General features: G+C 42.3%; 1 protein-coding gene across 1 annotated transcript in view; it reads left to right on the top strand.

The window, feature by feature from the left end:
• The window catches only part of gcgra (glucagon receptor a), a 39,360-nt gene extending 30,470 nt beyond the window's left edge, over window positions 1-8,890 (top strand). Inside the window, exons 6-14 of the mRNA XM_071529761.1 lie at window positions 83-189; window positions 537-735; window positions 1,182-1,341; window positions 1,585-1,645; window positions 2,497-2,566; window positions 4,377-4,465; window positions 4,595-4,739; window positions 5,502-5,543; window positions 5,638-8,890. Of these exons, the coding sequence (XP_071385862.1) occupies window positions 83-189; window positions 537-735; window positions 1,182-1,341; window positions 1,585-1,645; window positions 2,497-2,566; window positions 4,377-4,465; window positions 4,595-4,739; window positions 5,502-5,543; window positions 5,638-5,997 (1,233 nt within the window). The 3' untranslated portion in view covers window positions 5,998-8,890. The remainder of the gene's footprint in view (window positions 1-82; window positions 190-536; window positions 736-1,181; window positions 1,342-1,584; window positions 1,646-2,496; window positions 2,567-4,376; window positions 4,466-4,594; window positions 4,740-5,501; window positions 5,544-5,637) is intronic.
• Window positions 8,891-17,956: the final 9,066 nt, after the last annotated feature.

Genomic DNA, 17,956 nt, shown 5'->3' with positions numbered 1-17,956 from the left:
TAAGATGGAGATTTCTGGCAGTGTACTGTTAAAAATATTTGAAATTAGTGTGTGTTTACTTAATTATTGTTTTTATTTGCAGCAATACTATGGCCAGATGCTCAGTAAGTTTCGGATCATGTACACCTTGGGCTATTCCATGTCGCTGGTGGCTTTGGTGCTGGCGCTCGGCATCCTCATATTCTTCAGGTACTAGTGATTGTCGTTTGAAATGAATGTTAAAGCACATTTAGGATTTTCTCATTAAAACTGTGCATTGCTGTGAAATTAACTGCGATTCACACATACTGTAATAAGGACAGTAAAAATGGTAGCCATTGCTTTTCCGCTCGATTCCCTGTGAAATCTAAGAAAATCATTCCAGCCGACTGCATCAAGCGCAGCAGGGAGAGGAAATAATGAGAAAGCAGTACAAGCAGTACATGGGCTGCTATTGCAATTAATCTGAGAATGATAGATGAAGGGAAAATATTCTAGACAGTTGTACCTTCAAGACCAATGGACTCGTTTCACCATTATTGTCTCTCATTAACCAGGAAGTTACACTGCATGAGGAACAACATCCACATGAACCTGTTTGCCTCCTTCATCCTGCGAGCGCTGTCTATCCTCATCAAAGACGCTCTGCTGGAGACTCCGGCTCTCAACATCACGTCACACGACATCGGCAGCGACCAGGAGCAGGGCTTCCCCAGGGCATCGATACCGCCAGTGGAGCTGCTGGTCAACAATGAGGTCATTAATGATCTAATGGTTAAGCAGTAAGCTGCGAAGGGCCATGCTTAACAGTGATGGTGAAGTATTTGGCTGAGCAAAAAATGTGGGAACGGCTTTTATAAAATGGCGCTGTTGTAATAAAATAAAACTCGAATGTTCAATAAATCTTATTCCACCAAGCAATTTTAGTTGTAAACAACTTACGAGTGGGGATTTTCGGTTAGTGCATTTATAAGCTAAATTAATAATTTAAATGAACTGTTATGCAGCATTGTGTTAGTATACATTGTAGTGCTATGCGATATTTTAAAACAGCTCTGAACGTGACTCAGCCAATCAGAATTTAGGACCGGGACTATCTGTTTTATAATAATAATGTAATAATTTTATAATAATGAGTATGATAGTCGAAAAATGTACAACTAAACAATGTTTAACAATACTTGATATTATGTTTGTTGTAGACAACGGTTGGCTGTCGCATCGCCGTGGTGATGATGCAGTACAGTATTATGGCCAATAGCTATTGGCTGCTGGTGGAAGGCATCTATCTCCATAACCTCCTGTTCATCGCCGTCTTTACCGAGAGGAACTACTTCAACATCTACCTGTGCATTGGCTGGGGTGAGCTGGCCTGGTGTGTGTGTATGTGTGAGTGTGTGTGTGTGTAAGTGAATGATGGTTGCAAAGTTGTGCGTTTTGGCATGTGTGTCTACACTGGTGTAATAAGTTGAGGAATGCTAGTTAATTATAAGCGGTATGATACCTTTTTATGAAAATTGAGTCAGACCAGATTCATGTAAAAAAAACTACATTTTGCTAAATGGCTGTTTTGCATTTAGACTGACCGCTCTTATTTCTTTTCAGGCACTCCGCTAATATTCCTTGTGCCCTGGGCGATAGTGAAATACCTATATGAAAATCAAGAGTAAGTTTCCAAAGGTGCTCTCTCTCTCTCTCTCTCTCTCTCTCTCTCTCTCTCTCTCACTCTCTCTCTCTCTCTCTCTGTTTCTCTAACACTTTCCTCTGAACTAACCCCAAGTGGGAAGATGTAATTGGCATCAGAACCTGCCATGCATTTTAAATTAGCTGATCATTGTTGATTCTATACTCATAATAGGGCTGCCTATCAAAAAGAGGTTGCAAGAGGCTCTTTCTCCAAAGCTTATCAATTATTGTCGCGTTCCTTGGTCCTCCACGGTCAATTAAACACATAATTATAGCATGGGAAGTTGGCTGCAACCAAACACGACACAGGCAGACATCTTTTGTCTTCTGCAGGAAGCCAAGTAAGAAAACCAAATGTTGGGCTGGAAATTTAGCTTGCAAGTTCTTCTCAATATTTAATTCTTACATTCAACCCCCAAAAGTTTCTATATGCAGTCTCTTAAAGTCTATTGCACACACTTCAGCGGCTGAGTGGAGTGAAAAAGACTGTAAAGCAGCACTTTTGAACCACTGATACCTTGTGCTGTTATGTAAAGCCCTTAAAAGACTTGGCCCTGTGTGGTGTTGTGTGTTTCCCTCTCCAGTGCAGCAGCATGGCTCTCTGTCTCTCCATCGTTTCTTCAACATTGGAGAGGAAATGTCTTGTTTAGCTGCCAAGGACTGAAGAATACCATTTTAGTTTGCAGCAGGGGTTGAAAAACAGTGTGACTGGAGGTGGTAGACAGAGCTAACCATCTCCAGAAACATGTTGATTATGTTTCATGTGAGGATGGGAGTTGTTATTGGCTGTCTCACTTATTATTGATGTTTTGTCCGATGCTTTCCTCACAGGTGCTGGGAGCGAAATATAAACATGCATTACTGGTGGATCATCCGTTCCCCCATACTGCTGGCAGTTGTGGTAATTCCTCCTTCTCTTCTTCTCTCCTTCTGTTTCTGTCTCCCTTTTGTCACCATTACCCCGCCCCCCCTTGCCTCCCACCATGCTATGTATCGGTAATTAATAATGATTGTTTCCTGAACATTTAACTCCAAGGTACCATGTCAATTCTTTACAATGTCATACCACCTTGGGACTGAATTCTCAAAAATAAAATTAGCGTTTTAACCTCAAATGCAAGCTCGCCAATCTTGCATTCCCATTCACAGATGTTTTTTTTTTTTCCTCTGCTATGTTTTTCTTTCCATTCACACACTATACAATATTAAAGAGACCTCCATTATTCATGAAGTGTAAAAGGCTATCAGTGCTTTAGGCCTAACAGCTAGAAAGGATGTTGAGATTCAGGGGGTTTTGGATGAAGTGAATTGTGATTTACTGCGAGCTGCCACCTTCAATGAGGTGTGCTCATTAAAGGTCAGTTCTGAGCTTATGTAAAAGTCAGATTTGTCATGGCTCTTATGTCAGGCCAGTTACACAGACGTCCCAGTGTTTTCCATGCATTAATCGTCCTCTTAAGTAGCCTGTATCTCACAGGAATTCCTGTGTTTGAGTTTTTGCAGGGATAGGAGGGCTGGTTCCTGCTAGTTGTTCACAAAGCTCCCATAACCCACTGCTTCCCTCTTTATCATGGTACCGCCATGTCCAAGATGCTCTTTGGAGTAGAAAATACACTTATGTAAACACTTTTAGTTTATGTGTGTAATAATTGCAGTCCCTCCAGGAATATGCGATTTTGTGATGACAATAATTAATACAGCTTCAACCAGAGAACTTGCAATTTTACAAAATTACTGTCATTTTTTCTGCATGAAATGGCCAAATTCGCAGAGGGCTTATAATTATGGCCAATTATTGCACTTTTTTGCATAAAATGATCCAAACAAGCCATATGTCTACCTTGGTCTTCTCATACTACGAGAACACAGTGGAGCTTTTAAGAGGGAACAGATTGAGGAGGATACGGAGGTTATATTTGAGTTTTATTCACCGCTACAGATGTTAGAAGTTGCACTGCACTTTGACTGCACTTTGTTTTCCATTTAATTTTAATTATCTCATTTATCCTGTGGCTTTGGTTTGCATACTGTTATTCAGAGGGACACAAAGTCTACCTCAAACATATGTAGCTATACAGTTTTATAATCCTGAAACATTCATGTGGTGCTCACTGAGCTGATGTTGAGTTGAAGGTATATTTATTAAGACTGAAATCCAAGCATCTTGTAAGGAAAATGTTGTTGCCCATGTTTTTTTTCTGTTCAGAAAATAAACAGGATGAGCAATTCTAGTAGTGTGATATGCTGTGATAAGCAGTATGCTTATTATCACAGGAGATTATTATACTGAATACAACTCTTTCTTAAAGGGAGGTTCCAAAAAACATTTTTTGGTCTATCTTTAGTGCAACTTTATTACCATTTTTCCTCAACATGCATTTTTGCCTATTCCTACAATTGAACTACCACAATTCTTTTGACAAACACCACCACATAAACAAATATGTATAGGTATTTAAAACTTGAGTTGAACTTCAAAGACTACTTACTCCCTCCAAGCACCTGCAGGTTAACAATTCAGTATGTAAATCAAAAGGTCACATTCCACATGATTTTCATTAGTGGAACATCCAGCTTTTGTTAAAATGCCAACGGCTGTGACAGGGTTCTCTGTTAATGAACTGGTTCTGGATGCCCTGCTGTGTGTAATAATGTTGAGATTGCTGTCTGAATAACTTTACTGTCAACATCTGTGTGTCTGCCTTTCACAGATCAACTTCCTCATCTTTATCCATATCATCAAAATCCTTGTGTCAAAACTGCGAGCACACCAAATGAGATACACAGACTACAAGTTCAGGTGAGTACAAGTTTTAAAAAGCTTTTCCTATTCATTTGCTTTTTTTTTTTCTGTACACTGTAACATCTCTCTCTCTCTCTCTCTCTCTCTCTCTCTCTCTCTCTCTCTCACCCTCTCTCTCCATTTCAGGTTGGCTAAGTCAACCCTTACCCTGATCCCTCTGCTGGGTATCCATCAGGTCGTCGTTATTTTTTTGACGGACGAGTCCACCAAGACCACCATCACTTTGCGTCTCACCAAGCTCTTCATCGACCTCTTCTTCAACTCCTTCCAGGTTAGACTCAGTTGAACAAAGGCATCTGCTGGTTATGAGATGAAGGGGAAGAGACGGAACGAAGAATTGTTATTATCTCCAAGTCAAATAAAATGCAGCAGCTATCACATCATGCTATACTGTATTAACAGCAAGTCGTACTGTTACACTTTCAACTGCCAGTCTAAGTGTCATTCCAGAGGTAATGGCTGCAGTATATGAGCTTGTTCAGCGAGTCTTTATGTCTTGTGGATATTGAGTTTCCTTCCCCTCCTAGACAACAGAGAAGTGCCGTATTTACTTATATGATGTCAGGCGAGATTACATTAACATAGCGCACTGTCCAAACCGCTAACTGGCTGACTCACACTGTGGCATAATGACAGTGACCTTTTTGCTGACGGGACACAGATGACGCGCATCAAGTTCACAGCCAACCATCGGGGGAATTGCCTTGATGAAAAGACAGAGAGAGAGTAGGATAGAAAGAGAAGCCCAAAGTGAAAGAGAAAGAGCTCTGCCAAGGGACTTTCAACTTAAGAGAGTGACACACTGACAGACTGGTTGAGTTATAAAGTGACAAATATGCAACTGCCCCATGTAGCCAAAAAGGTATTTCTTCGTGCCATTAGGCAGATGACAAAAAAATAAATTTCCTCTGAGCCATGTTTTCATAGTATCAATTGTTTGCGCTGTGAAACCTTGTAAATGGTGAGCCATCCTGTGAGGGAACATGACATCAGTTGATTTGGGGGACTGACTCAGAGTTGCTTGCCTCCGCAGGGTCTGCTGGTGGCCATCTTGTACTGTTTTGTCAACAAAGAGGTGAGTCTCCTCATTTACACTTCACCTCCTGACTCCCGTCTCTCTCTGGTCCGCACATTAATAACGTCAACCTTTGTCTCTCCGCTGTCTTCAGGTGCAGTCAGAGGTGTTGAAGAAGTGGAAGCGCTGGAAGCTGGGGAGGAACATTGAGGAGGAGTACCGCCACACCTACAGCCACCCCTCCAACATCAAAAGCGGCAGCCTCCTGAACCACGTCCATCGACTCCCGGACATCGCCACCACCTCCACCTCCACCTCCAGGGTCTGCAGCCCTGAGGAGAAGCACATGCTCGTGTTCGGCTGCCACAACGGCACGGGCCGCGGCCAGTGCACCTCCCCGCCGAACGAGGGAACCAGCAGCAGCTGCAGCTGCACCGTGGTGGAGGACATCAGCCTCACGGACAAGTCGCAGTGCTACGAGGCTCCCAGGGAGAATGTGGAGAGCCACCTGTGAAGGGCATCGGGAACGGGAAGCCCTTGAAGAAAGTTGCAGGGCCTTCAGCTCTCATCTGGCTCTGGCACACGGCCCTGGGCGGCTGTGATGAGGAGCTGGCAGTATGAGCTGGGCTGACGGAGTCATCTGTCAGAACAGTCTTGGCCTGAGATCAGTGTCATTGGGAGAGAGAGAGAGCGGCACTCAGCCCTCTCCACAGCCAGAGAACGGAGAACAATACGACAGACACCCATGTTGAGATGTCTAACGCGCTGTGTAACCCTGAATGGATTTCTGTAGATGAATGTCAGACAGTACAGCAAACTGCTGCATGTTGAACACTGCGTCAGCAACAGTAACTCAAGGCCACACATGCCATGTAAAATACTATGACAACCAGAAAAAAAGGAAAAAAGACACTGAAACCTTAAATAAGAAAAAAAGAAAAAAAAAGAAAAAAAAAAAACCCACAGGGTCTTTGAGTTGTGCTGTGTATCAAATGTGTGTTTTGTGGTACTGGAGCTAAAAGATAAACTGGACATTGAACTGATGTTGAATACACACAAAAAAAAGACCAAACAAATGACACAAAAGAAGGTGGCAGGCCTAACAGAGGGAAATACATTTCTAATGCCTTGGCAACATTTGTAAATGATTTCCCTGTCTGACACGCTTTGATGAAAATGTACAGAGAAAGAAGAACCATTCTGTTGACTGTACACTTTATACTGTAAGGTGAGCACCGTGTTGTTCAAGCGGCCCCCTCCAGGACCCATGAGAAATTGGCAGCTGCTCTCACCAGGTCATTCCTGGCTTACCTATAGACATTATAAGAGCTCATGAGGTGGTATGGAAAAATTATCCATAAGCTATTACTAAAATGATCACCACTTGACTCACTTAGGCATTTGACAATAATCAGAAATCTTTTTTAAATAGCCCTAAATGTGGAATATTGCTGTGAGTGTATTTGTAATTGTAAACATGCCTGGTGTGTTTTCATGGGGAATAGTTGACGTTCTGTGCCATCAAATATGTTTTTTCCTCCAGCCATCCAGGTGTTGTGTGATTCACATGCCTTGGCGTACTCTATGAACTTCTACACATCCCACTCAACCCCTGAGGTGAAAGCTGATATGGGGAACTTCGCACTCGAATCGAGTATAAAAATACTTAGCAGATAGAGGCGGACTCTACAGGCATATGCGCATAAAGTATGAATCCGTCACTTTGACTCAAAATAACATGTCACCTCTGGCACGAGGGTAGCTCTCTATTCAAGGAAGTGTGTTTTAGCTACACTGAATATAGCTTTTCTGTCATGCATGCAGATTGCGCAAATGTATTGAGCTTAAGTAGTGTGACTCATGTGCCATGCAGATGTTCCATATGTCACATCTGTATCTCCAATGCGCATAATCCCTGAAACTGAGACAGACTCTGCTATGACTCACTGTTTTTACGTAAATTTAGACTTCATCTGGGAGGTTATTCTATAAGACTAGCTTCACTGTCACTCTCCAGACTCAGTATGTCATGTTCTGCCTTATCCTGTCCGCACGGGCTGCGGACGTCTAGAACAAAACTCTGCAATCTAAAAGTAGAACAAAATAGAGTCTCTCCAGTAAGCATTTCAGAGAAATCATACATCGCTCATGAGCCCTTGTCAGTATTGACAAGGAAACACAAAACAACAGTGGTACTTTTGCTACTGAATACATAGCATTTATTTTCAAGGGATGTATGACTATTTGCACAATGTTAATTTATAAATGGTAAATACTGTATGTATATGTTTGTACAAGTGATTTATTTGATTGCTGTCAATGCGTTTTATGCATGCCTGTGTGTGTGTGCGCGTGCGTGTGTGTGTGTGTGAGTGTGTGTGTATAAATATATTTTCATGTGTATTGTATGCATCCAGAAAGATAGAATGAATCACTCTTGCTGTGCTGGAGCCTCTCCATTGGCTGCTGCCCGAGGAGCTACAGTATGGGTTGATATGAACCAGGGGAAGTGGCTTCACACAGAGGTCAGAGGTCGCGCCGAGTTAGTCCCTTTCTAGCAGTTCTCTGTGTACATCACATTCATCACAGCACATTCCAAGAACTCATGCCCATATAACGCATAAGGAAAAAACCTCTGTGTTTTGTTATGAAAGCCATTCTCAGCGTGATTCCTCTACGTTGTTTAGTACTACAGAGCTGAATCAGAGCAGTAGAACAGCAGCATGTTGTCATTCAGATAATGGCTCCTGATTTTTCCTGCGCTCTCTAGATGTACTCCGCAGCCAGGTGCCGCGCCGAGTTGGGTTAATGCCGGGTGAGGCTATTTCTCATGAACGTCTGCGGAGGATTGTGATAGAACCGGAGATAGCGGACGCTCAGAATTGAGCTGGGAGTGTGATGCGCAGAGGTGAATTTACAGTGGTTTTCTTGTTTTGCAGAGCAGGAGAGATGTTGCAATACTGACATACAATAACAAAAGGAATGTTGTGCGCCTAGAGTAAAAAAGTAAGTACAGTAGATACATTCATCTGTATCATGGAAATACAGTATGAGGAAAGTACATTGCTAATTTGCTATTATGTATTTTTACACCCTAGCCAAGCCGTGACCATGTCCGTGTATTTTTTGAAGCCAGCAACTTGGGTCACTCCCCTTTTTGGACCAAAGTGGTTCTGTCTGAATGTATTCTTTACAAGGCCCAAATAAGTATGTTCCAGTTCATCTTCTCTTAAAGGTAGTCATGTATATTTGGTGCGATGAACCGAGCACCGGACAAAAACTGACTGTGTTCAGGTGTCTACAGTTCATCGTACTTTGTGCTCTATTACCAGACTGTGTCCAAATGGTGAAAGAATAAATTACTATGTATGTGAAAGATGATTCTAATTTGCTGTGTTTTTGTATTGGTGAACGTCCATAATGTTAAAATAAAAAAGAGAAAACAGGACATATATGTTATCTACTGTCTTGGCTGGTTGGTGATGTCAGCTCCAGTGCCAAAGCTGGCTGGCTGGCTGGCTGGACGCCTGGTTGGCTTGTGAGAGAGGTGAGTATTGATTGTACCCCGGGGTCAGGTGCTGTTCAGCAGCACACTGTGTTCCTTATTGTGCCTGGCCAATGGCCACTGAATAGGTCGGCTCATACTGCTTCATTAAACCCCCTCAATTTCAAGAAAACAGTAACTTTATAGTGGTTACTGTTGGCAGAGCATCACATGCTGTAGTAGAATAAGTAAAGACTAAAAATAGGCAGTATTAAATTAAAGAAAGATGACACCGGGAGGATTAATAGACATAAACACGCTTAAAATGCCTATTCCATATAGCCTGCAATTTTGCTACAAGACGTGGGGAGAAACTGTAAGCAACAGAGCTAGCTGTTTAGACAAGCAGTTTTCCACCATGCCTTGCTGTATTGAGCACTTCACACCCCCTAGCCCAGTGGCATAGTGTGGAGCTAATTAAAAAAAAAAGTTGCGCAGCTGCAGCAGGTGCGGAGACAATTGTTATCAACAGTGTTTATGTTGTATCATGTTGTGTTATGTGGTCATTTGCCCTTCCGTCCTACTGGTGTGTTTCTCTTTCACCGGTTTATCTGTTGGCTGTATGGAGGAATGGTTCTAACACGCTACTGCTCATGTGTGCATCATTCGATGTTGAGTACCACACAACAACCTGATCCCTTTTGTCCAATTACAGCCACGGATTCAAGCAAAAACTGTGCAGAGTCAGTTTCTACGCATCATATACTCTCAATCTCTGTGGGTAATCTGTCATTTTCATGTAACAAATGCTGAAACCTAACTGACAAAAATACCCTAGCAGAGATGGTATTTTTCTGTCAGAAGTATTTTTCTGACATATGTTCACCTATGCAACCAGTACATTAGATGAATGTTGTTTTGCAGTGTTGCCTTCCTTAATGTAGTAAGAAGTAACTTGAAACTGACCAGTAGGAATAATATCAACATGAGACAGCTTGACATTCTTTGGGCATAAGATGATGTGAAGGGCAGATAACAGCCAGATAGATGTATTGGGAAAGGGATGTAGTGTTTATGTCTCCTCCCTTTTAAGGCCTCTGAGCTTGGCTTGTGCCCTGATGTGGACAAACAGATTCTGTGTGATTTTCCCATAAAGCCAGTGAGTGACTCCCCACCACCCAGGTCTCTGACAGGCTTTAGGGGCGCTGCATGCCTCTCATGCTATCATCAGTCCCAGGATCCACAGTTTAGCACAGCTGGAGTGGCAAGGTGCACAGAGGGTGTGCATTTAATCTGCTGCTGCATATGAATATTTAACATCCACCTATCCCAGGGCACTAAGCTACTTTAAATCAATGCGTCTGAATGCTTCATGCAACTATTACTAAATGACTTAAGACTGTGAGTGAATTGTGAAAGTGCTTTGGGCCATATGAGATTATTACACAGCAAGAGATTAAATCAGTGTTGGGGTAAAGACTTCAGCTTGCATTGCCTAAATCTGATGAAGTGCATGGTAAGTGACTAAGTAAGTACTACAATATATAAAGCTGCATTAATGGATGGAAATGTCAGCACTGCCATATTTCATTTCTTGAGGTCTCAAAGGGTGAAAATGAAGTGGTACTACCTTTCTTGCATTTAATTTGTTAACCCAAAGAGGAGATTGTGTTACATTGTGTAGGAGCTGCACGCAGTGAGTCAAAATAATGAATTGTAATAGGCAAGTATTCCAAAACATGCCTTGTTTCTACAGTAATGACATTGCCCAGAGCACAAAGGCACGAAAGAATATCAGGTATCGCATGTTTTAAATGGAAATGAAGGTCCCCTCTCATAAAGTGTATTGCTATTGGCAATTGTCTTTTTCCTGCTCTCTCTAGAGAGAAAGAAGTAAAGAAAATGAAAGGAAGAAAGAGAACATTTCCTTTGTTTTGCTATATTATGATTTGCAAAGAGCACTGGAGTTATTAAATACCTTGGAGCATATCTGAGCTGTCCTGTGCTAGCTTGGTTTAGCTATTGATCACTGTAACCTCTATAGTCATCTATTACCAGCCCCTTTATTGTTGTTTTGGTCCCCTTACCAGGCAGCACCCATTCATCACACAAGTCCACCACCCACCCACACTGGCTGGGTGCAGGCATTGCCAGTCTAGGCTCTTGCCAACAAAAATAGGCAATAACAGTTCAGAGGCATTTGTTGCATCGACCAATTCAGCACACAAACAGTGCTTCAACTATTATCAAGGGCAGCCAATACAGTATATGCTGTAACTTTTCACCCATTTTAAGTTCAGATCAAAACAGTTGGAACAGCAATTATTCTTGTGAAGGATCCTTTTACGTGTCAACTAAAAGCCCCTGTATAAAATATTTGGAAAACTATGCACTATGGCTTGTATTCAGAGTTGAGATAAGTGCACATAGTGGGGATTCATCAGCAGAATTGCGTGGTTTGGCATTCAGACTTCAGCCTCGTCTCTGCACTGAGGCTCTTGCTAGGCGCCTCTCAACCAGCTCTGCATGCAGAGCTACTATTACACTATGCGATGTCTGCTGTGGAGAAAAGTGGGTGTAACTACAGTGGCCGGCCACTGTGTGTTTTTGATTAAGCTTGCATTCAGTACACAGTTAAGATGACAGCTTAATTTTATTTAGCCTAAGTGATTTTGCATTCAGTATAGGCCTCAAGCCATTTCCAAATTATGGCGCTAAATATTGAAATCAAATTAAATAAAAACACAGATTAACCTATTATAGGTTTAATGGATGAGCACTGATGCACGTCCATATAATATGCTAATTAATAAAAGGCTATCATATAATTGGAAATATGGCACAGCTTTTAGGCCTATTTGATACGCTATGTTTGTCTTGTCTATGTTTGGCCCAATGAGAGCGGCAATCCGCAAAAGAAACCGTGTAACCCAGAGGGCAGGTGCGCGAGAGAGGTAGTTTAAATATTTGCCCCTGCACCGTCCCAACTCAGAGTTATGGCAGAGCTTGGCACAAGGCAGAATATAGAGGATCTTGTCTCAAGTAGTTTTTATCTTGGCTGAAGGATGTAGGCAAATGAGTCTGAGGATGAGCCAGATGGTTGGTACATCTTCAAAGATTTCTTAGTGCTGCAAAACCATTTCCCTCAAGTTACAAGAGCGGGGGTGCTGTGCTGAGTTAGCATCATTTACTCTCTTTGACAGAGGGGAGAGAAGAGAGGAGAGGAGAGGAGAGGAGAGGAGATTCATTGGTCCTCCATTGGTTTGGTTAACACACAGGCATCATCAGTCAGGTTCTTAGAGCTCATTAGCTGTGATTGAGAGGCCTTGTTATCGTCTCTCCCAAGCAGAGTCCTCTGGGTATTCACACACAGACATACACACACACACACACACACACACACACACACACACACACACACACACACACACACACACACACTTTGGGTCAAAGTAACCCAATCTACTCTGCTATATCCCCACGTTACCCCTCTCATTTTACTTCCAAATGGACACACACACACACACACACACATGCGCGCGCGCACACACACACACACACACACACACGCAGGCTCATCTCTCTGTCTGGGTCACACCACCCTCCTCTGAGAGATCCCCCTCACCACAGCCTAATAGTCTGTCAACACCCCTGCATGGACTGGTCACAAACACGGCAAATTAAATCAACCGAGCGTGTAATCAGATTACAGCCATCAAACACAGAATAAGTTGAATAAATCCAATATCTCAGACAGTATGGTGGTAACTGTAGTTACAGATAGCGGAAGCACTGAAGCTGGCCTGGATGGTCGTCTGATAACCGAACGCTGCTCTCATAGGGAGATTGGGGAGGTAAGAGCTTTCTGTGCCATTGTGTTCTAATGGGTGCTGTGCTCAGAGCTCAAAATGGCCAATGCTGGTAATGATGGAGGAAGCTTTTTCTAGCACTCCGCTTGCTTATAATTTCCTGTGGAGATCGGAGTGAAAAAAGACCGCCGGACACTTCACAATAATTTACAGGAATGGAAATGTGACTGCTGGAATAATTGCCTAAAAAAAGATAATGATAATGATAGAAAGGCAATTTTTTTTCAATTGCTTTCATCCTGCTATTATTTGAAAGACACTAATTCACTTCAATATTCAGACTGCTCAAGCCTATTATCGGTCTGACTAATTAGTTAATACATAAGTGATAAATCTGCATGCATAACAGCATGTAATTATTATGCAAATTGAAGTGCAATTAACAGCTGTTGACACATAAATGGTTATTTTTTCTTTTAAGTCGACTTATCATTGATGATAAGGAAATAATAATGGCAGTGATATGGCCGTCAATACCATCATTAGACATGGACCATTCATAACAGATTTTGAAATAGATAATGATGGAGAATTAATTTAAAATACTGTCAGAGTAGATCTCACAGTCTGCTCCATCTCATTGATCTAATATACCGTAACATATGCCTTTTGGTGCACACTTTTATCTAGTGTGCCTTACAGTAACATGAGTTCATTCATTTTTAGTATGGGTGGCCCCAGTGGGACCAGATGAGAACTGAATGTTAGTCAGCCATGTAAAACATTATTTTCAAAGCAAAAATAAGAGAGAAATCTGCTCTGCTGAGTGGAAATGTGACATTCAGCAAAGACTCCAGGCACTCTATTAGTCTTAGTTGACAGAACTGGCGGGTCGACCAATGAAAAGGCAACAGAGAGGATGTTTGGAGACAGGTGGGGAAATCCTGAACTGCCACAGGACATAGTGTGTCATTTGAGCTTGCTGCTGAACTGCGTGTCCAAACTCAAAGTGACACTAAAGGTTCTTTGTAACTGTGGCTCTGACTGCTGGCTCCCTCTATTTCTAGATATTGTGACCCAACTGAACTTTGTCCCTGCCTTAAATTGCAGTTTCTTTGTCAGTGGACATGTTCATGCTCTACTGTGTTTCATCTGAAGTTCATATGAGTCAATGCATCAGCTCATGCAGCAACTAGGGGACAGCTTTGTCCACATTGAGGTTCAGCAGAGTCTGTATAGAATTAGGTCAGGAAGGAACTTTTCAGTTTGATGGGAAACAGGAATCCTTTGGTTTTAACCTTTATTTTTGCAGTGAAGGGTTTTGCTTTGCCCACATGCTGCTTTTTCAACAATGCCCAGCTTCATATTCATACAGCTGCACACACTGACACCTGGGAAGTTTCCAGTACAAACACATGTCTTCCTCTGTGGCCATGGAGCAGCTACAATAGAGCAATTAAGGGTTAAATACCTGCTCAAGTGTATCTTGATGGTAGCTGTTGCTTGATGGTAGGGAACACAGCGCACTACTCATCGCTTTCCCCTCCCAGATTTTCCTATCTGGTTTCATGATTGGAAATGGCTGCCTTCCAGTCACAAGCCATTTAAGTTATCGCTACCCCAATTTCTTTCTAATCTACGGAATGCATGCGTGTTTTTTCAGCAATTCAGAGGGCAAAACTTTCCATAACACATTGGTTGAACAAAACAAATTCAACATTGCCCCAGGCTCTCATCATATTCACACAAGATCGATTTTTTGGGTAGTTAATAAAATCTCTAAGTTGCAATGATTTACAGTATATGGAAAGCTTCCCAAAGAGTTTTCTTTCAAATTTTGATTAAATTATACATGTATTACTGAGTATACTCCCCCCTCCCCAATTTGAAAATAGATTACTTTAAAAGTTGCTTCCATAATGAATCTTCCCATGTGAATATAAATTCAGATAAGATGTTTTTATTCAGAGGCTTTCTGATAAGAAGTTAACAGAGAATAGTGTTAAATGTAAGAATTCCAATACATTGTGCTCATGGCTGAGGGCGTTAATGTGAATAAGTCTCTCTCAAAGCTTGTGAGCAGAGAACAGAGAAGAGAAAACTATTATCTGTAATGTCATGCTGATGCACAGCCTCGAGCTGCTCCACTGACAAAAAGGAAAATGACTTTGTGACCGTGACAGTGTTTGTCAGGATATTATCTAGAATACTATCAGAGGTCCTTTTCTGTCTTTGCAATTCATTTTCTATACATCAGTACAGCTGTACGTCAATGTTGCAAATTCTTCTCTCTTGTTTGTGAATATGGGAGACAATTCAAACACCCATTTAAGTTCACATCCTTCAAATGGAACAGCACTGATCTAATTTAGCCATAATTGAGATAAGGATACTAGAAGAACAGTTTTATTTTTGCCATGTTGTTTTTCAAAGATCTATTTTTAAACGTTGTCTCTCTTTCTCTCTTACTGTGCTACATTTTATTGCATTGCTTTTTGATTTATCGTGATCCTATCTGTAAAAAGGGAACCCTTGAAAGTGGAAGCCATGCTCTCAGTGTATGTTCCCTATCAAAATATAGCTTTCAGTCGGTCTCGGATTCTTCCCTGGTCTCTCCTCCGCTGCATCTTAAAGCCGGCCTATACCCCAGACAGTGTGACTCACGCCTATTCTCTCCTCCCTCACACATCCTCGAGTCTGTCTCTAGCACCTCCTGCCAAACGGACCCTGCTTTGAAAAACACTGGAAGCGTTACTTCAAGTTGGTGAGTAATGAGGCGATCATTAGCTGAGAGAATTTTCTAGTTCGTTAAGGTATCAGGTAACAACAGTCCCTAACTTTCTGTCTCAGCTGTGCGGCAGATGGGACGTGGCTGAGGCTGAAGTCGTGTCCGGAGCGGAGATGATGACGTGTGATTGTCATTGCAGTTCATTCAGCATGGCGCTGCTAATGCATGTCAAACGGGGGCGCCGCGAGTCTGCTTACAAACCGTGTTGATTCATAGAAAGATAGTCCCAAGACACTGGCTCGCAGATAGCATGTCCTCACGGTTATGGGATTTCTTTGTTGAGGGACACAGGCCATAATTGAAAAGGCAACTGAACCAGCTTCCTGGAGAGAATCGTCACTTCAGGCGGTATCAGTGTGTGGGCATCGCCGTCAAGACTGTTCAGCCTTTTCAGAAGCTGTGTTTAACTCTCACATCCCCTTAGGTTACCCTATCTGCCTGTTCTGACCTTTACTAGTGGCAGCCCCAACCACAATGACACTGACCAAAAAATGCGTTTTCGGAAGAATTCCCTCTTAGACATAACCCCATGAGACCGTCCTCAAGTTTCAGCGGTGCTCATCTGCATTTCCGTCAACCCACGGGTGTCTCTAAATTTAATCTCTGGCAAGAAAGCAAAAATGTTTTCCCGAATGCATGCTGATTTCTGACAAAACAAACTGTGAAAAATCTGCCCACAAGAACCCCAGCTGGGCTCCAGCTTGGCTAGAGGCAAGCAGGTCAGCAAAGCTCTTCTGTACACCAGCAAAGATAGTGAATCAGAGGCTGTATGACTAAATTATACTCAAGAGGATGATCAAGCCAGATGACTGAGTTTGAATAAGGAGTGAGATGATGGGGAGTTTACTTTTACTTACAAGTACAGAAATTTGCCTCTAGCTCATGAGGACTAAAGCGAAAGTTTGTTTGAATATAGGCTCTACTGTCAGGTGTAAAGAGAAATTGAAAGTGAGAGAGTGACGAGAACACAAACAGATCGTTACTCCTCCTCTATCTTGTGGTATTAATCATGCTTTTTGATAGAGCATTCAAAAACACAGTGACATGAAAACAGACACCCAACGACAGCCATGCTATTTTTTCATTGCTGAAAGTTCCTGCTGGAGATCAATTAATTACGCTACATGGGCCATTATCGGGCTTCTCGGAGAAGCCCCTAAAGCGTCTTTTGATAGGCTTAACAACTATGAGGTTTTAAGCTCATCAAAAATGTCATGTAAGTGCAGAAAGCCTGAGATGAGGTCATAATTGTGCAAATGGAAGAAAGACAAGAAATGTCAGGATGGATGGTGTTCAAAAGCACTCAATGTCTTTTAGATTTACATTCTATTCAGTTGCACTTGCTCTGCGGCTTCTTCCCATTGGGGATTTTTTTTTTTTTCAACTACTTGACAACTATCTATCTATCTCTCTCTCTCTCTCTCTCTCTCTCTCACTCTCTCTCTCAGGAAGAACCTCATTGCTGAAGTGACCTTTTGTAATGCAGCAGCTGAAATCACAAATCCATAAGTCCCGATACTTATGTCACTGTCTGTATGTATCCGCTTGGAGTCAGTGAATTGCTCGTCACACCCACTTTGAACCATTAATAAGGTAAAGTGAAATCTAAATGCATTGTGTTTATCGGGGTATTGAGTTTCAGCAGTCTCATAAGTCATCAAAATTAAACAGCTTGGCTCCCTATTAACCAGATTACATCATTATAGGAGCCCCGGATCGGATGTGGAAGTACAGATCATTGTGAAAACCCCAAAGAGCCGGCAACAGTCACCCCGACTCAAATGGATTTTCTTACCTACTGCAATCAATAAGCCTTGTGACCAGTAGTGGACGGCGTGACATCTGTGTGACCGTGTTAATGGGACTCTCTGACCAGACTGTGACCTTCTTATTACAGTGTCACATCCGTGGATCCGCCCCTTGCCTGAAGGATCAACTGTACCACTGACTGTACCTTCCTGCTTAAGGTTTCATGGCCACCTTGATGGCCTTACTGACTAGAGAGAGAGAGAGAGAGAGAGAGAGAGAGAGAGAGAGAGAGCAAGAGAGAGAGAGGAAATGGAGGAAGATATACGTATGTTGTCCCTGTCTGCTCTTGCAGTATGTGTAGTGAGACAGTTGAGCACCATGCTGCTCTGCTCCCTGCAGCAGCCGGAGCTTCCTCAGAGTGAAGAAACAGGTCCAGTGAACAGAGGCTGGCAAGAGATTAAGACTCCTCTCCCAGGCTCAATGCACATTCATTTACTCAGCACCATGCTGACTGAATACTGATGCCGCTGGATGGTGTAAAGACAAGAGACCCCCAGGTAGGAAATGCAAAGGGGAAAAAAGTGGTTAAGTTACACTGATTACTTGTTGGATTTGGACTGTCTGCTCATCTACAAGGCAGATG

This window comes from Centroberyx affinis, unplaced genomic scaffold (genome assembly GCF_046629955.1).
Source record: "Centroberyx affinis isolate AG114_WGS23_722 - 3 ecotype Tasmania unplaced genomic scaffold, CSIRO-AGI_Caff_v1 ptg001839l_1, whole genome shotgun sequence".
NCBI lineage: Eukaryota > Metazoa > Chordata > Actinopteri > Beryciformes > Berycidae > Centroberyx > Centroberyx affinis.
The sequence above is the reverse complement of the archived record's forward strand: the minus strand, read 5'-3'. Positions and strand labels throughout refer to the sequence as shown.